The sequence below is a fragment of the Myiozetetes cayanensis genome, unplaced genomic scaffold (assembly GCF_022539395.1).
Source record: "Myiozetetes cayanensis isolate MyiCay16 unplaced genomic scaffold, myiCay2020 scf19, whole genome shotgun sequence".
Classification (NCBI taxonomy): domain Eukaryota; kingdom Metazoa; phylum Chordata; class Aves; order Passeriformes; family Tyrannidae; genus Myiozetetes; species Myiozetetes cayanensis.
In genome coordinates, this window is record NW_026087400.1 from 1,603,317 (window position 1) to 1,624,279 (window position 20,963).

Consider the following 20,963-nt stretch of genomic DNA (forward strand, 5'->3'; position numbering starts at 1 on the left):
CCCATGGTCAGGTGCTGTGCACAGCTCTCACTGTTCCTGCTGAGGAGCAGCAGTATTCCAGGTAGGAAAAAGAGTTAATACCATTCTGCTTCCCATAAAATAAATAAATATACACCTCTGCAGAAAAATAAACCATCCTCACACTGCTGAAGGTCAACAGATGTATGAATTCACTCTGTGCTTTCTTCTGTGGGATGATTCATGCAAACCCAGCTCCTCACCTGGACCAAGACACCCTCCAGTGGCAGCACGAGGGTGGTCAGGGCCAGAGCTGTCTCATGCCAGCTGATACCCTCCAGCATTTTCTTTCTGAAGACGCAGGGATGCCTTTTTCCTTGGCTTACTTCATGATGCACCACTAACCATTCCCAGTGCCCTCCCACCCTCCTCAGTGATGGGCACCACGCACCACCAGCCCCTGCCATGCTGGGAGGGCAGCGGGGGAGCCACGCCCTGGGATTGCAGAGTGGAGGGAGGCTGTGTCTGCCCCTGGGAAGCCTTTGAGCCAGGCTGGGAGCTGTCCCTTCTGCCTGGCTCTGGCACATCGCCCCAGCCGTGCAGTGCACACAGCCCTCTGTGAGGCTGGGGGGTCAGACAGGGGATGGGACCACGGCTGAGGGATGTCAGAGCAGTCCACTGTGATTCCTCTCCTGCCTAAAGTGCTGCCAAACGTCACAAGCTGCTTGTGACGAAGCCCTTCAGTCTGGCACAGGACAGCTCTGCGTGACCCACGACAGCCAAGAGGCAGCAGAGCTGTGCTGAGCCATTTGGCTCCAGCCCCCCTTCATCCCACCAGGAATCCTCAGCAGGCTGCTCTCTGCTGCAGCCACACACGGTTGCACGCCCAGGAAGCCTGTCAGATGCTGGCAGGACTTCCCTGAGCCAGAGAGCCAAAAGGAAGGCAAAAAAGATGAGGCACTGACAGCACCCTGTAGCTGAGGGAGATCCTTGCATGCCAGGAGTCCTTGTCCCCATGAAGAAAGAGAGAAAAGGAGGCAGAAACCTCTCCTCTCTGCAGCAAGCCGTGCTGCATGGAGGCACACGTGAGGGCTCAGCAGGAGACTGGCAGTGGCACAGGCAGGGCAGCCCAGCTCCAGCACCCCTGCCCTCCTTGTAGCCCCATCTCTCAGGGGGGCACTCCCTCTGCAGTCCCTCAGAGAGGCTGATGACTGCATTCAGCCAAGCAGCTGGGATGTTCCACAAATACCAGCTCTGGCAAAGGCTGGCAAAGCACTTGGAAACTCACAGGAGGCAGTTTGCAGAGAGCAAAGCATCTCCCATGGGCACCGGCCCTGCACCAGCCCCTGCTCACACACAGACCCCAGCTCAGACCCTACACGTGCTCAGGTCCATAAACTCATCATCACCCCTCAAATCCACCAGCACAGGCATAAGGGTACCTGCCCACGCCCTCCCAAGTGGAGTCACTCATCTGCAGAGAGTCCCTCCCCGCTGAACCAAACACCTTCCTAAAGCGAAGTATGGACGAGAAGGGTGGGCTATTTCTGCTGTAGGGCAGCCCAACGAGCTCCTGCCACACCCCAGCTCCAGCTGTGGAGGGGAAGCCATTTCCCAGCTCCCTCAGGTCCCACCAGCAGCACTGCATGGGGGAATTCCTGCCTCTTCAGCCCTGCCTATGCCAAGGCACACACAGATGCTCCTTTCCCCGACACTATGTAGGTTAATAACATGCAATGCGATGGCAAGGCACGGGGAACCGCGACACGATGTCAATATTTAGCTTTTACACGTTTGGTTAATTAGGGAGCAACCTGTGATTCCCTCAGAAGGAGGCACGGCTGCTTTGCCCCCCCCTCCCTCCCCTCCCGCCTGTTCCCCGTTCAGATGGGATAAACGTCAGCTCATTATTTCTGGAGTTCGCCGGTCGCAAACGGTCTGTCCCAAAATGCTATTCCCAGGCACTGGATGTCAGAAATCATTATACTAAATAAAGCTTCATGAATGATTCATGAGGCTGGGTTTCACATTAATCAGGGAGAGCTGGGCACAGGCACCGCAGACCCGCCGTGCCACGCTCCTGCACAGCCCGGCCAACGGAAAGGTTTGGACCTTCAAGGCCCAAATCAGAGATGTGGTGGCAATCAGAGGAAGACCCTGGCCCCAGCACGATCAGAGCCTGACCCAGCAGGGGCCAAAAGAGGCAGCAGGCCATTGCCCAAATACCTTTCTGCTTCAGGAGCTCCTGTGACTCGATCATGTTAATGAGCCCAGGGCAGGCGGCTGCTCCGAGCACCCTGAGATGCACGACTGCTTCCCACGTGAGCCCTGGTGCCCAGCACAGGGCTGGGCCAGTGCTTGGGACTCACGTACTGACTCCCTGGCTCTGTGCACCATGGCCTCTAAAAACAGACAAATGTTTTCCCAAAATGTCATGGGGAGGCTCCTTCCAGGGCCCAGACAAATGGGGCTTCTGCCTGGATCCCATGCTGCATCCCAGCACAGGCTGCCCACCAAAAGGTATCTTGCTTGGGACACAAATGCTTCTTCCACTGCTCCAAGACTTTGGAAAGAAGGTAGGTGTGTCCCCTCTTGGTATTTAAAAAGGCAAGCCCTGAACTTTATGGATCAGTGAAAGAACGAGGAGTGCCCTCAACACAGCAGTTTGTGGAAGGAGGTGATGAAATGTATTCATTTTGCAGGAATAAGTGCCCATGCTCCTCCCAGCCATCCAGGCTCAGCCAGAGAGTTCTTATCCACCTGCATCCTGCATCTTTGGCTTCTCTGCCACTGCTTCCTCAAAGATTCCTAGAAAAAAACCTAAAAACTACAAAAATATGGTGACAAGCAGCCAGGCCAGCTGTACAGCAGGGAAAAATCCACAGCCAGCACTGCAAATCTGGGCTCTGACATGGAGACAGCAGTGATTCTCCGTGCAGCAGCAGAGGAATATCTATCAGGAGGCCGAGGAGCCGTCAGACACTCCTGCTCCCCCCTCTGTGGCTCTGCAGCCTTCCCAGGGCTGGCAGTGAGTCACCAGCCCTGACCCACGGCAGGGCTGAGCTGCTGCCAAGGGCACCTGGGAGAGTGAGGGGGTCCTGTGCCAGCCTGGGCCCCCAGAGCCACCCTGCAGCCCTGGGTGGCATCCTTCAGAGCCTCGAGGCATGAAGACCCTCTGGCACCCGAGCCCTCTCACCAATCCCAGCACTGCCTGAACCTTCTGCAGAGAACCCAAAATTCAGCATCCTTGCTGGATGAGGTGAGACAGGTGAGCCCCTTCCCTGCACACAGGCACCTCCAGCTGTAGTTGCTCCTGCACCACATCCCCACCAGCACAGAGGCAGCTGGAGGCAGGGCTGGAATGGGAGCTGGGAGCTCACCCAGAGCCTCAAACCACCAGGGCACTTCCATCTGCAAAATAACTGTAGTGATAATTCACCAGCTTTCCCTTGAAATTTCCAGCTGGGCGGGGACTGAAGGGCCCCAAACCCATCGGTCCCTCTTTCTCCCCATCTCTGGTAGAGAAGCAAAGCCTCAGGGCAGGTTTGCTGCCCTGCTTCCACCAGTGCCAGGCCCTCACCTGGGTTTGCTGTAGGATGAAATCATCCACAGGATCAGGTCAGTCTCAGGGAAATGGCACCTCCCTTTGTCCTTGCCCCCTCTGTTAATTACTGCTCCATCCTGCCTGGACACACCAGCAGGAATCAGAGGCCACCCCCCCTGCTCCCTTGGTGGCCATGGCCGAGCACATCTGTCAAAAGCAAAATGCAGGGCAAGTGTCTGCACTGCACGAGCCTGGGGAGAGCCAAAGCTCGCTGCACTCTTGGTTACCCACATGATTCAACCTGCAGCATTGTAAGATTTAATTACAATTAAAGTTGTGCTCCATCTTCATGTGTCTCTCTCCTGGCAGAGAAGTGAGCCCGTGCTGCCTGTGCAAGTGTGGGTATGGTGATTGTTTTTTGTGGCTTTCTCTGTACTGGTAAATGAAATGTGCTTGGGTTGACTCTGACACCAAAGCTGGGTGTCAGGGAACAGAGCAAGTCCTGCTATTAACCTTTCCTCTGACACCACAATGCCCTTCTGCCAGCACCCCTGCCCGTGACAGCTCCTAGCCCTGCTGGGAATGGTCTGGAAAGGGCTGCCTGGTCCACGGGAAGCCCTGGCCTGAGATGTTCCAGCAGATTAATGATGAGCCTGGGAATGGCCCTTGGTTTTGTTGAATTCAGTTTTGGGGTTCTGTCCTGGGTGTTGGAGGACAGTGAAACAACCTGGGGCAGAGGGAAGGGATGCAGCACGTGGAGATTGCAAGTTGCTGTAAGATGGAGGCAATGCATTTGCACGTGGGAGCCCTCCAGGTAGTAAATCACTGCTCTGAAGTGCCTGACCTTACACTGCAGCATCTCCCTGCTCCCCCTCTGGAGTCTCTCCATCTGTATAAAAAATAGCCCCCACTGCAGTACCACTTTCCTGGTTTCCTCATGTTTCCAGTTACAGCTTCAGAGTCCAACCGCAATCCAAGGTCTCCAGCAAGTTCAGGAATGTTCATTAATCTTTCCTGGCTCAGGCACCCAGTGGGCTCAGTAAAACTCCAGTCCAGGAGAGTTCCATGCTGTCAGAGGCATGGGCTGTTGCAGGCCATCCACCATAATCCTATCCCATGCCTGCTGCAGATGGATGGCAATGAGTCACCTTACTGCAGGGGGCTGGATGTGCAGGTGTATCCAAGGGCTCTGGAGAATGAATGAGGCTGGTTAAACAATTTCCAGCATGAAGCAGGCTGATATCCCCCCGTCAGCAGCACCTACAGACACCCTGTGGCTCTGGGAGGAAGGTGGGGGCTGTAGGGATGGGATCCCCCAGAGTTTGTGTCTCCACTCTTCTCCTCCTGCTTGGAGGATGCTGCCATCACAGCTGGGCTTTCCCTGCCCGTCACCCCACGGGCTGGCTCCAGAGAGAGGCATGGGAACAGGGACAGCTGATGGCACAGCAGTGGGAGTAGCCAATGGCATGGGAAGGAGAGCCCCAAACCCCTCTAGTTGCAGCAACCCCCTCCCAGAGCTCGGGGGATAAACACACCAGTGAGCACAGAAAGACTGCTGGGGAAAGCCCATGGATTTAGTATTAAGTCTTTGCTGCTGAGAAACACAAGACCAGCCTTTTGCATCTGCCCTAATTTAGCTCTTTCCCTCTGGAAAGGACTATTTGTGAGATGCTTTGTGCTCATGTCCCTGGCATTAATCAGCCCCTGTCAGCCACTGGCTCCACGGATCCCCCTGTGCTTGCAGGTGTTCCCTCTATCCCACCCTCCCACGTGGCAGGTACCCAGCGGCTCCGGCCTTTCTCAAGAGATATCCAAGGGGCTGAAAAGTGCTTGAAGATTTTTTTTTTCCTTTAATTAAAGGAGCTCTGCAGACATGCTACATTAATGTATATTTTCCGCTATTTTTTAATTTATTGCTACATCAGCTATTTAAAAAAAAAAAAAAAAAGGCAGAAAGAAGAAAGGAAGGGAGCTGCCACAAGCTGAGCGCCTTTCGGGATGAGTCACTGCAGCACTGAAATGGCTGCTGGCTTCAGCCTCACCCTGCCTCTGAGATTCTCTTCCAGACTGCAGGAGGGACCACGGCAAGAGGTGTCGGCCCCATCCCCGCATGGAGGATTGGCCGTGTGGTTATCGACACAACCCGCCCCGAGGCTTCGGCGGGCGGAGACCTGCCTTCCTCGAGAGAGGAAGATGGGGGAGACGTGAAAGGAAGAGATGGCGAGGCGTTTCCAGCTGACCTGATTTTCTGCTTGTTCCCATCTCCACATCACTGCCAGTTAGCTCAGGAGGGCGGAGGGGGCACAGGGCTGGCCCGTGGCATGGGGTGCTGCGCCCTCCCAGGGCAGTGGTAAACCCAGCTGTGCTGAGGAAGGGCCCTTACAGCTCAGTTTGCTGGGAAATAGCCTTAAAATGTGAGTCCTCCTTTCCTACCACAGCTTGCCAGTGTCAGTGCACAGTCAGGCCAACAAGCTCTGGTCAGCTCATGGCAGAGTCGGGCTTCTTGCCTCCGAGTTCGTGCAGAAAAGGGAAAATTCACCTCAGGTGCCATTGATGCTGCAGCCAAGTCCCCTCTGAAGAATTCCGTGATGCCAAGCACAAACCTGCACAGGGCCTCTGCAGCCTGGGAGGTGAACTTCCCTCTTCTGCAGCCGCTTCCAGCCAGGGCTTTGACCTGCAGCACGAGACATGGAGGTGTCTCCCCTCCCTTCTCCCAGAGTGATCCCTCCAGCCTGAGAGCAGTAGGGGCATAGCCCCAGCAACTCCCTGTCATGCTTCCCACTCAAACTACAGCTGCTCCACATGGCCCAGGGACACTCAGCAAACCTCCTGGTGCTGGGGGAGCTGATTCTGGGGGACAGGGCTCAGGCCCACTCTGTGGCAGAGCATAAGTGGGGGCTCTGGTGCAGGCACAAAGTGCCGGATGGAGTGGGCGCCCTTGCAGTGCCAGGCACGGCTCCTTCCCTGAAAAATGGCTGGATGAGAACTATTTTCAGAAGGGAAAAGCAAATTCACCCTGATCACCGTATGTCAGTGACAGGCGGAGAAAGCCCCACGTGGGAGCCAGCCCTCCTCCCACCCTGTGGGCTGCACCCCACTGTCAGCCAGGCTTGCATCTGCCTGGAGCAGACAAAGATGGGCATGTTTATCTTGCAGCTTCCAGGGATGCTCAGCCATCCCTAATTGCCATAAAAATAAATGCTTTTTGCTTCATATCACAGAACAGAGGAATTTCCCTTTTTTTTTTCCTCCTTTTTTTTTTTTTGTTTCTTTTCTAAGGCCTCCCTCAAAGTCATCCCTTCCCCCTCCCTCCGCTGCCTCCTTCCCATGTAAACAAGCACAGGCACACACAGTCTGACACATCACACACATGGAGACACGCTGATGGCCCTGCAGCGGCCAGCGCTGCCTGGCACAGGGACAGGGCTGGCAGCACACGCGGGAGGCGGGCGTGCGAGCGGGGGGGAGGATGCTCGCCACCAAAAAGAGCTCTCAGTCCGCCTCGTGCAAGCCCGGAGAAGGCTGAGAGCCCTCAGGCTCCAGCCCCTCGGACTGGAATCAGCGAGCCGATGATGGGATGCAGAGGGGGGTGTGAAGTCTCGCCCCGGTGCGAGCCGCCGGTCTGACACAGCTGCTCTGCGCTGGCTGCCGGAGCAATGAGCCATCGCTGCGGGGACATGCAGCCCCGGCCGTCACCCCGGGAAGGTCTCTTTCCCATCCTCTCCTTCCCGTCTCCCTGCTCCAGCAGCTGACTTCTGGGGGAGTTGGTGCGTTCGCAGCGCTCCCCAGGCCGCCTGGGGATGGCCCCGGGCGGCGGCGGCAGCTCGCTGACCTGAAACCCAGCGTGTGCCATGCCCGGGACTCGCTGCTTTCACTCACCTCCCAGTGAGCCTTTAAAGAGACACTGGGGAGCTCAGCAAGCCAGGGAGGCTCTTCCCTGGGGGGCTGCCCCGGTGCCCTACACACCGCCCATTCCAAGGAGCAAGATGGAGCTGGATCGCGTGGAGGGCAGGAGGGCATTGTCTGCCCAGAGCAGGGCGGCACCGCTGCTGGGGCCCTGCTCGGCCTGAACGCCCTCGGCACGGGACCCCCCGGGATTCCCCAGCTTGGGGGGCTCGGCCCCAAAGGCAGCGCTCGCCACTTGGGCAGCTTCGCAAAGACCCGGGGTAGCCCAGGCCGAGTGAGGCCGGTACCCCCACCGCGGCTCCCGCAGCCACCTCTGAGCTCTCCCGGCTGCCAGGGACTTCCAGCAGGTAAGACATCGGGACAGACGGGGTACCCACGCCTGGTCCAGATTCCTGGCTCGGCTCCGCGTGACAGCCGCGTGCCGAAATGCCAAAATCAGGTACCCGGTCCTGTGGTCCGAGTGGGCTCCTCCGGGCATCCCCAGCCCTCTGCCCTGCGCAGATCTCGGGGCCGCCCGGAGGAACGGGGGGGACGGCGGCAGAGGCATCCGGGCACGGTGCAGCGGCGATCCGGGACCGGGGGCTGGGAACCGGGAGTCGGGGACCGGCATCACCCGCACTGCTCCCGCGCCGCTGGTGCCGGCGGGCGGGCGGGGGCGGCACCGGGAGGGGCGGCGGGCAGGACCCCCGGGCCCCGCGGAGCCTCTGCCGGCCCCGCAGGGCTCGGGCTCCCGCGCCGGGCGCGCTCGCTGCGGCGGGGGCGGCGCCGAGGCAGGTGAGCGGCGGCGCGGGCCGGGCCCCGCCACCGGGGAGCTGCGGGCACCGGCAGCGCGGGAACGCGGCACCGGCACCCGGGGCGGGCGGGGGCGAGGGCAGCGGCATCCCCGGGGCGGGGCGGGGCGGGGGACCCGCGGCACCGGCATCCCGGGGAGCTGCGGGCGCCGACATCGCTGGCATCCCGGGGCGCGGCGAGGACCGTGAGATCGGTAACACAGGGACCGGGGCACCGGCATCCCGGGAACGCGGGGTACCGGCATCCCCGGGCACCGCAGGGATCGGCACCCTGGGGCGCGGCGGGGACCCGGCATGCCGGGGTGAGAGGGCAGCTGGAGCAGCGGCACGCAGGGATGAGCGGGGACGCGAGGCACCGGCATCCCGGGGTAAGCAGGGAGCCGCCGTGCCAGCATCAGCATCCCAGGATGCAGGGACACTCCACGTCCCTCTGCGGACGGGTGTAGGGGAGTCCCTCTCCCCGGAGCTGCATCTCTCCCTCTCCACGGGAGGAGCGTGGTGCGGGGTTCCCTCCGGAGAGCTGTGCACCCGCTGCGTGAGACCTGGGAGCGGAGGCTGGCACAGGGCAGGGATCATCTGCAGCCGGAGCTGAGCTGCCCGCTGGCAGCAGACAACCGAGCTGTTGGTAATCACCCCCTCCTGCACCCCGAGGCGAGCAGGGAGTCCCCCCGTCATCTCCATCCCCAGCCCTGGGCATTTTGGTGGCCTCTCATCCTACAACAGCAGCTTACACTCTGCCTGCAGGGATCAGCCAGCAGTGGGAATCCCCCTTCCATCCTCCCCACTGCCTGCCTGGCAAACCCTCACCGCCCAAGACAGGGCTTGGTCTTGAGCACATTCAGGCTGATGCACACAGGGACGCTCAGAAACGGGGACGGGGCTCTGCAGGGGCAATTTTGGATGACCCAGTGCATGGGGACACCACCCTACAGAAGCTGGGCAGTCACCCAGCCCCAGCACCCCCTCAGGTACCCAGCGGGGGACCCCCAGCCCGACCCCATGGACATCCCGCACAGGATCTCCTCAGTGGTTTACAGCCACCACCCTGGCACACCTGGGATGTGCAGGGTCACAAGCCCGGGCTGACAGGGCATTTAGGTCTGAGCTACAGGGCAAAGGATAAAGGATTCCTTCTCCTCTACGAATTTCTAATGGTTCCTCTGAGACAAGCCACACGACTCCCTGCTGGGAAGCCTCACTGAGCTGTAAGTACAGGGTTTTTTATTTGAACTGTTAATCTAAATCCACTGTACCTGGTTGGAAAAGACCCTGTGTGCAACACTCCCTGCACTTGCTGCCTCCTCTCTTGAATGTCTATTAGCACCTTCCTTCCCACTCCCTTGGGTCCCCTCTGACAGGTAGAATAAATATACATAACTTCCATTTGAAAGCCTTTGAGAAAAAAAATATGTTGTCAAGGGAAACTCTTCTAGCATTTCTTATAGATATGCTCGATCTGGTTTTATTTATTTTTTTTTTTTACTGTCATAAATGCATGTATCAGACATTTTTCTTCTCCACAACACAGATATTCAATTGAACGCCCAACACCCAGCTCACACTGGGCTTGTGTAATTCTGATGGTTGTCTCAAAATAGCTTACAATATATTTCAACATTTATCAGAGAGACTGACTTTATCTGTTCCATTTTTCTGATCATTCATGGAAATTTTGGGTTAACGAAAGGAAAATTTTGCAAATTCACTTTGTTCCAGACAGACACATTTGTATTCTCTCTCCGTTGTGCTTTAAAATCAAAAATCACCCAACCTTCCTAAAGTGAGCTTCTGTTTCCCAGCTGATATCCCTGCAAGTGTGAGTGGGGAGCACAGCGAGGGACATCACACCGGGTCTCAGTTCAAACCCCGGTTTTGTTCTAAAGCTGAGCTTAGCTGGTCGTGAAACAAGTAGGCAACAGCCATAAAACTATTAATTGCTGCTTTAGATTCCTAGATGAAAGCTGCATGTGGGCAGAAATAATTTGTTCTATTCAGAAGCGAACATCAGAAGGGAGCAGCTCTGGTGGTTCGTGACCCTTCTCCTCGCTCTGCTTCTGGCACAGGAGGGATGGAGGGGCTTGCCTGGGGTACAGAGGCTTGCAGGCTCCTGACACCCACCTTTTTCTTTTGAGCTGGGATAGAGGTGGGAGCCGGTTCCCTCCTGGCCTCCAGGGTTTGGCACAGCTCACCCAGAGCCACAGCTGTGCACTGGGGATGGTCCTGCTGAGCTGGAGCATCGCTCTGGGCTTGTCCTGCTGTGCTGGGCTGCCCCTTGCCTCAGCCCAGCCCCCAAAAACACCTTGCCTTTGATTTTGGTGGCATTTGGCCTGACCTCCCAGAGTGGCTGCTCCATAGGGAGAGTGGGGAGAGAGTCTGAGGCTGGTTTGGGGACAAGCTGGATCCCACAGAGCACCCCCAGGGCCTCGTCTGCGTGTGTTTGTAGCCTGAATGCATGAGCATCCTTCTGGAAGGAACCTGGATTAGTCATCCACACCCCACAGATGGGCTGTGTGATGTCTTCTCTGGAAAAGCTAATCTGTCACTGAAATTCCAGTTTATCCCTGAAAAGGAGTGTTTACATCCCTTTTTCTCCCTTGCTTTTTTCTTAAGCATTGAAGGAGTTGATCCTTCTCCTTCTTCCCTCCCCTTTCAAGACAATGAGTCCATTAAGCTCTGAGGTTTATCACGTTGCCTCCTCCAGCCCTGGTGTAATGGAAGCGCTGGCCTTGTGGTGCAAAGCTGTGTGTTTAAGGAGCCCTGGCTGGGAGGTGCAGTGGAGTTAGCAGATGCCTTTGCTGGGCTATTTCACGCAAATCTGGCTTGAAAACAAACCTCTGGGGTTTAACCACTGCTCCGTTACCTGTCTCTAAAAGTTTGAACAATTCTGTGCGTGACACAAGACAGGAAAATTCCTCAACCAAGAGAGCAATGCAGTGTCCCTCAACACCCACCACCCCATGCCAGGAGAAGGGGACCCCATCAGTACAGGGCTGCTCTGTGCATCCCCAGGTGTTCTGATGAATAAGGGAGGTGAAAAAATCTGATTTCAAGGTGATACAGAAAGATCATGACCTTTTATTTGCCTTTTTTTTGCTCCTGGTCAAGACAAGTAAATGCATCTGAAGGTGTGGGAATGCTTCTCTTTCTTAGACGCTTTAACTGCTTCTCGTTAGAAAATGGAATTTCTGCTGCACGGAAAAGCCCAGCTCCCCGAAACTTATAAATTCCTAAAACACAATAGAAATCAAAACTTTGGGTTTTTATTTCCCCACTGACATACAGACTTTTATTCAGGCATCGATGATTCTGAATCACGCTTTTGTTATGTTTCAACATTATAAAAATAATATTAATATTTTACATGACAGGACACACAAGAGGAAACAAAGCAGGCGGTTGAATTGTTTTGACACTTCTTCCTCTGAAATTCTCCCTAAAACTGACACCTTCTGTGACAATACTTTGATTTCGGCAAAACTGCCTGTGCTGCTGGGAGAGTTGCACCATCTGAGGACTTTTTGACCAGGTCTAATTAGCAGTGTAGGTAGTGGGGCTACAAAGCACTCTGGTAGAATCACAGCAGCAGTGGTTTGATGAGGTCTAATTTTTCCTCAGGGATGCTCTTTGGGGGATAAATCCTCTCTTCGGTGACTAATTACCTGTTTGAACAAGGAGAGCCCCATGGAGGAGGTGCTGGAGGTGCAGTGAACTGCCTTCTTTTGGCATTAACGACCTGCAAAGGGAGAAACTTCGAGAGGTAAACAAAGCAAGGAAAAGTTTCACCTGCAAAAATCATTGGCTGCCTTTTTTATTTTTTTTTTTTTTTTTTTTAGCTTCCATACCACAGAAGAACAACGGTCTAAAGCTGTTTCTCTCCCCTCCCCTCGGTCCTCACTTTTCAAAATTCCAACATCCCTCCTCCCTCTCTGGGGTGCTCCTGGCCCCGCCTCACCCAGACCGGGGGCAGCCCTGCGTCCCCTCCAGCCCCGCTGTCTCCTCCACAGGTGGAACCAGCTCCTGCTCTGCTGATCATGGTCAACAAGACCTTAAATTACTGGGGTCCCAGTTTTGAGGAGGACGTTATCAACATCAACGTGGGGGGTCTGCGGAGGCGGCTCAGCTCCAGCGCCCTCTCCAAGTTCCCTGACACGCGCCTGGGGCGCCTGCTCTCCTGCGACTCGGAGGAGTCCATCCTGCAGCTCTGCGATGACTACGACGTGAGCGCCAGGGAGTTCTACTTCGACAGAAACCCCGGCTTCTTCCTCTACGTCCTCCACTTCTACCAGACGGGGAAGCTGCACGTCATGGAGGAGCTGTGCGTCTTCTCCTTCTGCCAGGAGATCGAGTACTGGGGCATCAACGAGTTCTTCCTGGACTCCTGCTGCAGCTACCGCTACCACGAGCGCAAGCTGGAGAGCCGGCACCACAACTGGGATGAGGAGAGCGAGGTCAGCAGCGTGGACACGTCCCCCGACGAGATCTCTGACATCAACCACGACCTGCTGCGCTACAGCACGCTGCGCTGCGGCAACCTGCGCAAGCGGCTCTGGCTCACCATGGAGAACCCCGGCTACTCCATCCCCAGCAAACTCTTCAGCTTCGTGTCCATCAGCGTGGTGCTGGTTTCCATTGCCACCATGTGCATCCACAGCATGCCCGAGTACCAGGAGGTGGACGAGAACGGCAACGTGCTCGACGAGCCCATCCTGCACAAGCTGGAGTATTTCTGCATCTCCTGGTTCACCTTCGAAGTGTCTTCCCGCCTCCTGCTCTCCCCCAACCCCAGGAAGTTCTTCAAGCACCCGCTGAACCTGATTGACATTGTCTCGGTGTTGCCCTTCTACTTCACCCTCCTGGTGGACGTGACCATGGGCAGTGACTCCGAGCTGGGCAACCTGGGCAAGGTCGTGCAGGTGTTCCGCCTCATGAGGATATTCCGAGTGCTGAAGCTGGCTCGGCACTCCACTGGACTGAGGTCACTGGGGGCCACCCTGAAGGTAAACTGGCTCTCTGTCTCCTTTTCTACTCCTTTAGTCTCTGGGTAAGGAGGAGACCTCTGGTATGGCCAGGGGATATGGAAGTACCCTTTCCCGGTGGGCTCCCAGCTCTGGGTGGTGCCTGGCAAGCTTCCCTGGGGGGTGGGCTGGGCTGTTGGTGTGGCTGCTAAAGCAAACAAGTGTGAGGAGCACTGCATGAGTCCTCGTTTCACACACACTCAGCACCAACACCCATCCACCCCGTTTTGCTCCATGCAGAAATGTGCTTCCAGGGACTCGGCCATCCCAGCATGGCGTGAGGGCCTCATTGCCCAGCGCTGGAATGGACTCAGCCATGTGTGAGTGGATGGGGATGTCCCACCAGAAACGAGTCTGTGCCCAGTTGGGCTGCAAGTGACCTGCTGAGCAGGTACCAGGCCAGGCAGCAGCTGCTGGGTCTGCCAGCACCAGTGGCTGGGGTCAGAGCTGCTCCTTGTCCCTAGTCTGGGACAAGGGGGAGCCTCCTAAGAGCAGGCTGCCAGCTGACTGCTGGTGTCTGCCCATCTAGGGAGACACAGAGATCCTGGTCCAGGGGAGCTGACACTTGGATGCTCCCAGATACAGTGAGGCTGGGACTGGCACATGGGTAACCATGTGTGGCACAGAGCAGCAATAGAAAAGCCAAGGGTGAGCTGCAGGGCCCAGGACAATCAGCCTTAGGCAGGGTCTGTGCTCTCAGCACAGCCCTCAGCAGAGCCTGGGCCCCTCAGAGTGATGGAAAACTCAGCACGTAGGGCTGGGAAAAGCTGGACCCAGGACCACACTGTCCTCAGGAGGAAGGGCTGGATGAGGAGATGCTGAGACAGGACTCAGGCATGCTGGGAGGTGGCAACCCTGCAGGTCTGGTGAGAGGGTGCACATCCTCCATAACATGCCCCAAGGCTGTGTTTCTCCAGATCCCCTCCACAGCACCCCCAGCCCCTTTAGACAGACCAAAGGCAGCTTGAAATCTGTCACGAAATTGTCACCATCCCGGTGCTGCAGCCAGACCTCCATCGCTGCAGCTCAGCAGGGTGGCACAGACCATCCTCCACGTGGTTCTGCTCCTAACAGAGCCTGAAATTCAACCAAAGGGACACTCTTCCTACTGCCTGGCATGGGACAGAGCTGCAGCTCCTGGTGCTGCTGCCTCTGGAGGGCCAGCACAGGGATGAGTGGCTGGGGACACCCTGCTTTCACTGCTGCAGCAGTGGCAGAGCCAGCATGGGGTGTCCTGGCATCAGCAGGACTCGGCTGCCAGGGTTGGACCCATTCCTGTGGCTGAGTCATGGAGAAAAGCAAACCCTGAGTGTGACTGGTGTTGAGGATGGGCAGCAGGAAAGGTCGGCCAGCTTCTGCTGTGAAGCAGGATCAGCCCAGCCCAGCACTAATCCTGCAGAGCCCACAGAGCACCAAAATATTCCTGGCACCCTCAAAACCTGTTGAAAACAGGGTTCAGGGAGAGCTGTTTGAAACGAAGGTGCCTCAAGTCCTACCTGCGTGGTACTTCCCAACACTCTCCTTGGAAGAGCCCTGACAAGCGACAGAGCCGTGTAAAACCGCCGGTGAGATCTGCAGGAACCTGCACACGTCCGGGCTCCATCCGAGCGTGGACAACAGGCTGCAGCACAGCAGGCACTGAGGGGCTCATCTGCATATTATTAAGCAGCAGACGAGATCCGGGGAGCCGGCAGTGTCCCGGCTCCGGCTGCTGCCGGGCGGGTGAATCAGCCAGTGACGTGCTGGAAAGCGCCGCTTCCCGGGGACTCCGGGGCCAGCTGCAAATGGGGACGAGCGGAGACACAAATCTTGACGCAGCAGCTTGGCGTGGTGATTTACTGGGCACATAAATTACGACGTCTTGTTAATCATAATTTACTTCCTATTGCAAGAGCAGAAATCGGGAGCGGAGCGGTGAAGGCTGTTAAGAGCCAGGAAGTGGGAGCGATGGCTCTGGCAAGCTGAGTGATTGTTCCCCTGCTAGCAGAGGGAATTCTGCCATTTGTGCATCACGAGCCCTGAACCATCCTCAGATTGCTTGAGGCCTGATCCAGGGTCTGTTTAATTTGAAGAGAGGCTCCCTACGTGTCTCTGTTCTCCCTCCCTGCTGTGCAGGACATCCATTAAAACTATTGCAGCTCCGTGGGTGTGGGTTTGGAGTCTGGCTCCCACTGGCAGTCAATAGGTGTTGGGCCCTGGGTAATTACAGCATCTGCAGGGATCCACAGGAGTTGCTGTCTGTTCCCTCAGGGGCCTAAATACACAAACAGGTTGGAAGAGCCGGAGCTGCACGACCCTGGACAGCAGATGCATCACCCTGCTGTTGCTGCCACGGGCCATCTCTGCTCAGTCTCCACACTGGTATCTCTGGCCAAGCTCAGGCTGGGATCTTCCATTCCAATTGTCTTGTTCTGTGCTGGAGGAAAGATGTGCATTCAGCAGGACCCTGGAGAGACTGCTGCTGGGGGGGCTTTTTGCTGGAGCCTTGCATTACTGAGCATCACCTCACCCGAGCCTGGCTACTTGCTAAGCCTGGATGCCACCTGAACCATGGGTAGACCTGCATCCCACCCAAACCCCAGCTGCAGCTGCCTTCCCCCTCAACCAATGGGCAAACCGTAAGTTTTGCAGATAAATGGCTGCAAATAGGTGGCAGCCAGTGCCAGCTGGGAGATTCCTGGAGCCTCCTTTTTGCTGCAAGCTCTGACCCTGCTTGTAAATTGAAGCAGCAGGAGCTGTTGAGCTGCCTGACTTTCCCTTTGCCTTCCCCCTCCAACACATCCCAGGGCCAGACCCAGTACTCTTTAAAAATGGACGAGGTTTTTGGGCGCTGCTGCTGCCCCGCTGGGATGGGCAGACCAGCTGTGAAGCTCCAGCCAGGAGCAGGTCCTTCATGCCAAGTGATACATCCCTGAAACTCAGTGGCTCTGAGCTGTTTGGTCTCTTCCAGGGGCTCCCTGGGAGCTGCTCTAGGGCACTTGCCCCGTGTTAGGTGAGGGAGGAGGAGGAAGAGGAGGAGGTGGTGGTTATTTCCCCTCGGTATTACTGGCATTAACTGAGCAGCTTTTGCCAGCAGTCTAAACAAAGTCTCCTCAGTCCCTGACATGAATCCACCTCCCTTAGGTCTTGTCTTGACCACAGAAGCCTTTTCCCACATCTCTGCTGTTTGCTTTGCTCACGTTGTTTCCCTTAGTCATTATGTGGTCTCCAACAAAGCATTCTCTGCCTGTTCGGAGACTGGGGAAAAAATCCCCACCATCAAAGCTCTGCTTTCTTTTCCCGAAAAGATGAAGAGCAAGCTGGCAGGTCAGCGGGCAGAAACATCCAAGAAATTCACTTGTGACAGCCCAAAAGTGCGTGGACAAACCGTGCTGGGAGGATGGTGCTGGCAGTCTGTCCCCTGGAAGTTCCCTTCCCAGCTGCCTTGTCCTGCAGCTGCCCACTGCCTCTTCCCCCTGGGCTTCTGGCACAGGTTTATATTTTGCTCAGATGTTAAGAATACTCAAAGAAAGATTGTGGCACAAAGGTTTTAGTTTGAAACCAGAGGAGTGATGGCTTCTTCAAGGAGCACTGCACACCCCTGCTGTCAGCCTGTCCACCCAGGCCCTGCACACCCACCTGAGAGCTTTGGGTGTCCCATGGCTCCGTTCCCACCAGGGCTCCCAGACCCCTCGGGCTGGGGCTCATCAAACTGGGGATTGGAACACCCTGCTGGATGGGTGCCAAGAACAGCCCACGCTGATGCTGGATGGATTCCTGCACTGACCAGACGACCAGGGCTGCTTGGATCCCTGTCAGCTCTGAGGTTCACTTGGAGTCTCCCATGGAAGGGCAGCAAAATCAGAAAGCAGTGTAATTATCTCAGAAACAACAGTTTCTGCAAGAAAACTGCCCCACACGTGTGTAGCAAAGGGTTATGTGGATGCTGGGACTGCCAGTGGTGATGGGATACAGGAGGGACAGGGCCCTGGGGCTCTGGGATCCCCGGGGAGCCTGGGGCTGAGACCCTGGGGAGAGCTGAGCTGAGCCTCAGCAGAGGCCACGTCTTCCCTGTGAGCACTGCCAGCGACTCGGGAAGGTACAAATTGCTTCTCTTAGCGGCTGCCTAATAGGTGGTTTCTGGGGACCTGCCAAGATAAAAAGGAAATGTGATAAATATTGTTAGCTGAGATCAGGTTGGAGGGAGTGCTGGGTATCCCTGGCTGGGGAGCACAGCCTTCCCTCCTGGCACTTGCAGGCTGGAGTGCAGAGAGGTGGCTCTGGGTGCCAGGAGTGACTCCCAACTGCACCACCCGCTCCAGGTGTGGGTCACCCACACACCTCCCAGCCTGTCCCAGCCCATCCCTACAGCGGGACAGCCCATGTGTCATGGACAGAGGCACTGGGATCCACGCAGGGCTGTATTTGCACGGTGGGGTCCCAGTGCCCTGGCTGGTGATGGGTGTGGCGGCTCCCACCGACCACTGCTCTGCTTTGCCTTCCAGCACAGCTACCGGGAGGTGGGGATCCTGCTGCTCTACCTGGCCGTGGGGGTCTCTGTCTTCTCTGGAGTGGCCTACACTGCCGAGAAGGAGGAAGACGTCGGCTTCGACACCATCCCCGCGTGCTGGTGGTGGGGCACGGTCAGCATGACCACCGTGGGCTACGGCGACGTGGTGCCCGTCACGGTGGCGGGGAAGCTGGCTGCCTCGGGCTGCATCCTGGGGGGCATCCTGGTCGTGGCGCTGCCCATCACCATCATCTTCAACAAGTTCTCCCACTTCTACCGCAAGCAGAAGGCGCTGGAGGCGGCCGTGAGGAACAGCGGCAAGAAGGACCGCGAGGAGGTGGAGAGCGTCTCCAGCCGCGACCGGGAGGACTCGGAGGCCCTGAGCGAGACCTCCCTGGGCAGGGGCAGCCCCGACCGCCGTGGCCTGACCCCCGGTGCCCACCCCAGCCCCTGACCCACCCCCCGTGGCACTGGGGCACGCGGGACCCGCTTGCTCGCGGCGAGCACGGCACGGCTGCTGCACCGGGCACGGCGGAGGAGCCGGGCTGCACCTCGGCTGGCATCGCCCCGGCCCTGCCAAGGACAGGAGGGGATGCAGGAGATGCCCAGTGGGTGCTGGCTGCTTCCAGCCCCCGGGATGCAGCGGCTGGGCCTGCCTGGATGTGTTTCAGCCTTCACCCTGCTCCCCCCCAGCTGCAAATGTAGGCTCTGGTGCTGGACATACTCCTGCCAAGAGGGGAGGGAGAAAAAAGAAATACAGGTGACCCCTTACCAGGCACTGCCCCAGCTGGGTAGGGGGGGATTCTCCTCTGCCACGAGGTTGTGTGTTGTCCAGGGTGTGGCTAAATAGCTCAAGGGTGAGGCAGCTCCTGACCAGGCTGGCTGCCCTTGCAGGTCCTCTGGCAGGTCAGCATCAACTCCAGCCCCAGCCTTGTCCTACCCCTGGCTGGAAACAGCCTCAGAAGGCTCAACTGGCCCCCCAGGCATAAAGGAAAGGGGGCTGGAAATGATTCTATATAAGGGGAGAGGTGGTATCAGCTCAGGGTGAGCCCCACAGTCCCTGCAGTGGGGTCGACTGGACCTCACCTTCCTTCCAGCTGGGGTTTATCTGCTCACCTGCACTGCCACTGCTGGGATCCCCAGGGATCTGGGGCTGGGACATGGCACAGCCAGGAGCGCTGTCCATGCAGGGGTCACCAGCCAGGGACGAGCAGGCAGAAGGGACGTTGTCCTCTGAGGCAGGAGCAGCTGAAGGGGATCAAGCTGGGGGACCTGAGGAGCCATCCCCAGTGGGGTTCTCACCACAAGCCCTTCCTTCCACAGCACTCCTGTGCCACGGGAGCCCAGGGGCTGCAGCAGGCCATGGTGGGGCAGAAGGGACAACCAAAGCCTGGGTTTGGCACACAGCCTGTTCCCCCTGACCACAGCCTCCAGCCTGGCCTCATTCTGCCTCTTCCCCCCTTGCCTCAGGGCCAGGCAGGGCAGGAGGGCTGTAAGGAGTGGGGGGTCACAGTGCCCTGGGTGTCCTCACTGTCCCCCCAGGGAGCTGAGCTCCCCAGGAGCTGATGCCCTCACCTTCCCTCTGCCAGAGGGGCACCCCCATGTCCGTGGGACAGAGGAGACCTTGCACTGCTCCTCGGTGACCAAGCACCTCACAGCAGCACCAGACTGCCCTCCTGGCTGGACCCCCAGCCCACCTGAGCACATCTGGGGCTGCTCCCAGCACAGCATCAATTCCCTGCGGAGTTTTTCCTTGCCCCCACGGTTCTCTGTTTGGAAATGGTGTAGCTCTGTCGTGCACAGAGGAACACACCCAGCAACGCCCGTTCTGAGCAGGGCAAATGTGCATCCTGCAATCCCCAAATCGGCTCCAAACCACGCTGGTGGCTGCAGGGTGACCCCAGGTACCTGGATCACGGGGTTTGCTGCTGGCTGTCCTGGCTGGGTGTTGGCACAGCCGCAGTTGCCGGTGCTGGATCTGCTGATCACGGGCAAGAAAAGCCAAACCAACACCAGTGCAAGGCCCAGCCTTCCTGAATCCCTTGGGGAGGGTCCCCAAGGAACAGTGGTGTGGGACAGGAGGGTGTTCACGCTTCTGGCATCATCAAGTCTTCCAGTCTCGATGGTTTGTGGTCCTGCTGTGAGCTGGGACTGGGGACCGGCTCCCGCTGCACTGTTACTTGAATAAAGGAAGGAGTTTCCCCTTCTCACCATAAATATTGCAGTAGCAAAACGTATTAAAATGTGAAATTACATCTATTAATGAAAAAAGCATTATGCAAATAATTAGGAGCATGTAAATTAATTTTATATCTATGCATGGGATGCATACTGTATATTTTATTAAAGACCTCAGTGACCTGCTGTGGACTCTGGTTTCTGTTTCGTGGCAGCTGCCCATCCTGATGCTGGGTGTGGCTCTGAAATGAGGGGGTATCTCTGGGCTGTTGCTCTGCAAGGGCTGGCTGGGGAGGGCAGGGCTTACCACTGCTTTTCCTGTGTCAGGTGCATTCCTCTGCTGGGTGTGATAGGAGCCAGGGGTAAAAATAGAATTTAATCTCTATTCCTTTGAGAGCTTTTCCATTAAAAAAATCAAAATCCACAAGCTGCTGATCTTTCCAAGGGGCTATAAGCAAGGACATCCTTCGGGTCCCTCTGGGGCAGCAGCTCTCGGAGGGGGCCGCTGCACAAGAGCTCCAAGCTCAGCTTTGGGAAAGCCACGAGAGATGTTTTCTTTTTTTAGCCTCCTGCACCCCGTGAAGACATTAGGATTTGTATGGCTCTGAGTAACTGCACTAGGAAAATCCTCCCACTGCTGTGCAGGCAGATCTAGCGGAGCTGGAGCTGTGCAGAGCAGGGAAGGGCTGGGTGCAGGAAGGTGCCCAGCAGCAGTGGGTGAGCGCAGCCCACGCTCGCGCTGCAGACGCGTCTGTGCAGCACCGGGCTGGCTTACTATTCCTAAGGCAAGGGAGGAAACTCGTGTTCTTTTGCTAATCCCTAATCAGTTTTCCTGAGTTGACTGCCTTTTTCATTTGGTACAGTGGGTAAATCAATTACACACTTTATCAGGTTATTCCTACAAAGCTGCTTTCCACATTCACAAAATGACTGATGAAAGCGTGACTCTCCTGCCTCCAGGGGATGGTGATTAAGGAGTGACCTTATTAAGCTGTTTAATGCAGCCGAGAATTAGACAACTCTCCTCAAAGAGACAAAGTAAACTTCATTACTTCTGCTGGAAACTTCTTTTCCTTTGCCAG

The 20,963-nt window shown here is 56.9% G+C and overlaps 1 protein-coding gene across 7 annotated transcripts; it reads left to right on the forward strand.

The window, feature by feature from the left end:
• Positions 1-6,915: 6,915 nt before the first annotated feature.
• On the forward strand, positions 6,916-20,067 carry KCNS1 (potassium voltage-gated channel modifier subfamily S member 1). 7 transcript variants are annotated; one of them, XM_050313906.1, is made up of 4 exons: positions 6,916-7,755; positions 11,815-11,956; positions 12,033-13,196; positions 17,699-20,067. In XM_050313906.1, the coding sequence occupies exons 3-4, from the start codon at positions 12,231-12,233 to the stop codon at positions 18,155-18,157; spliced, it is 1,425 nt and encodes a 474-aa protein (XP_050169863.1). In that variant the 5' UTR covers positions 6,916-7,755; positions 11,815-11,956; positions 12,033-12,230; the 3' UTR covers positions 18,158-20,067. The 7 variants fall into 7 exon arrangements, with proteins under 7 accessions (XP_050169863.1, XP_050169867.1, XP_050169861.1 ...); XM_050313904.1 differs by having other exon boundaries at positions 6,917-7,755; positions 12,204-13,196; XM_050313909.1 differs by lacking the exon at positions 6,916-7,755 and adding an exon at positions 7,832-7,847 and having other exon boundaries at positions 12,204-13,196.
• Positions 20,068-20,963: the final 896 nt, after the last annotated feature.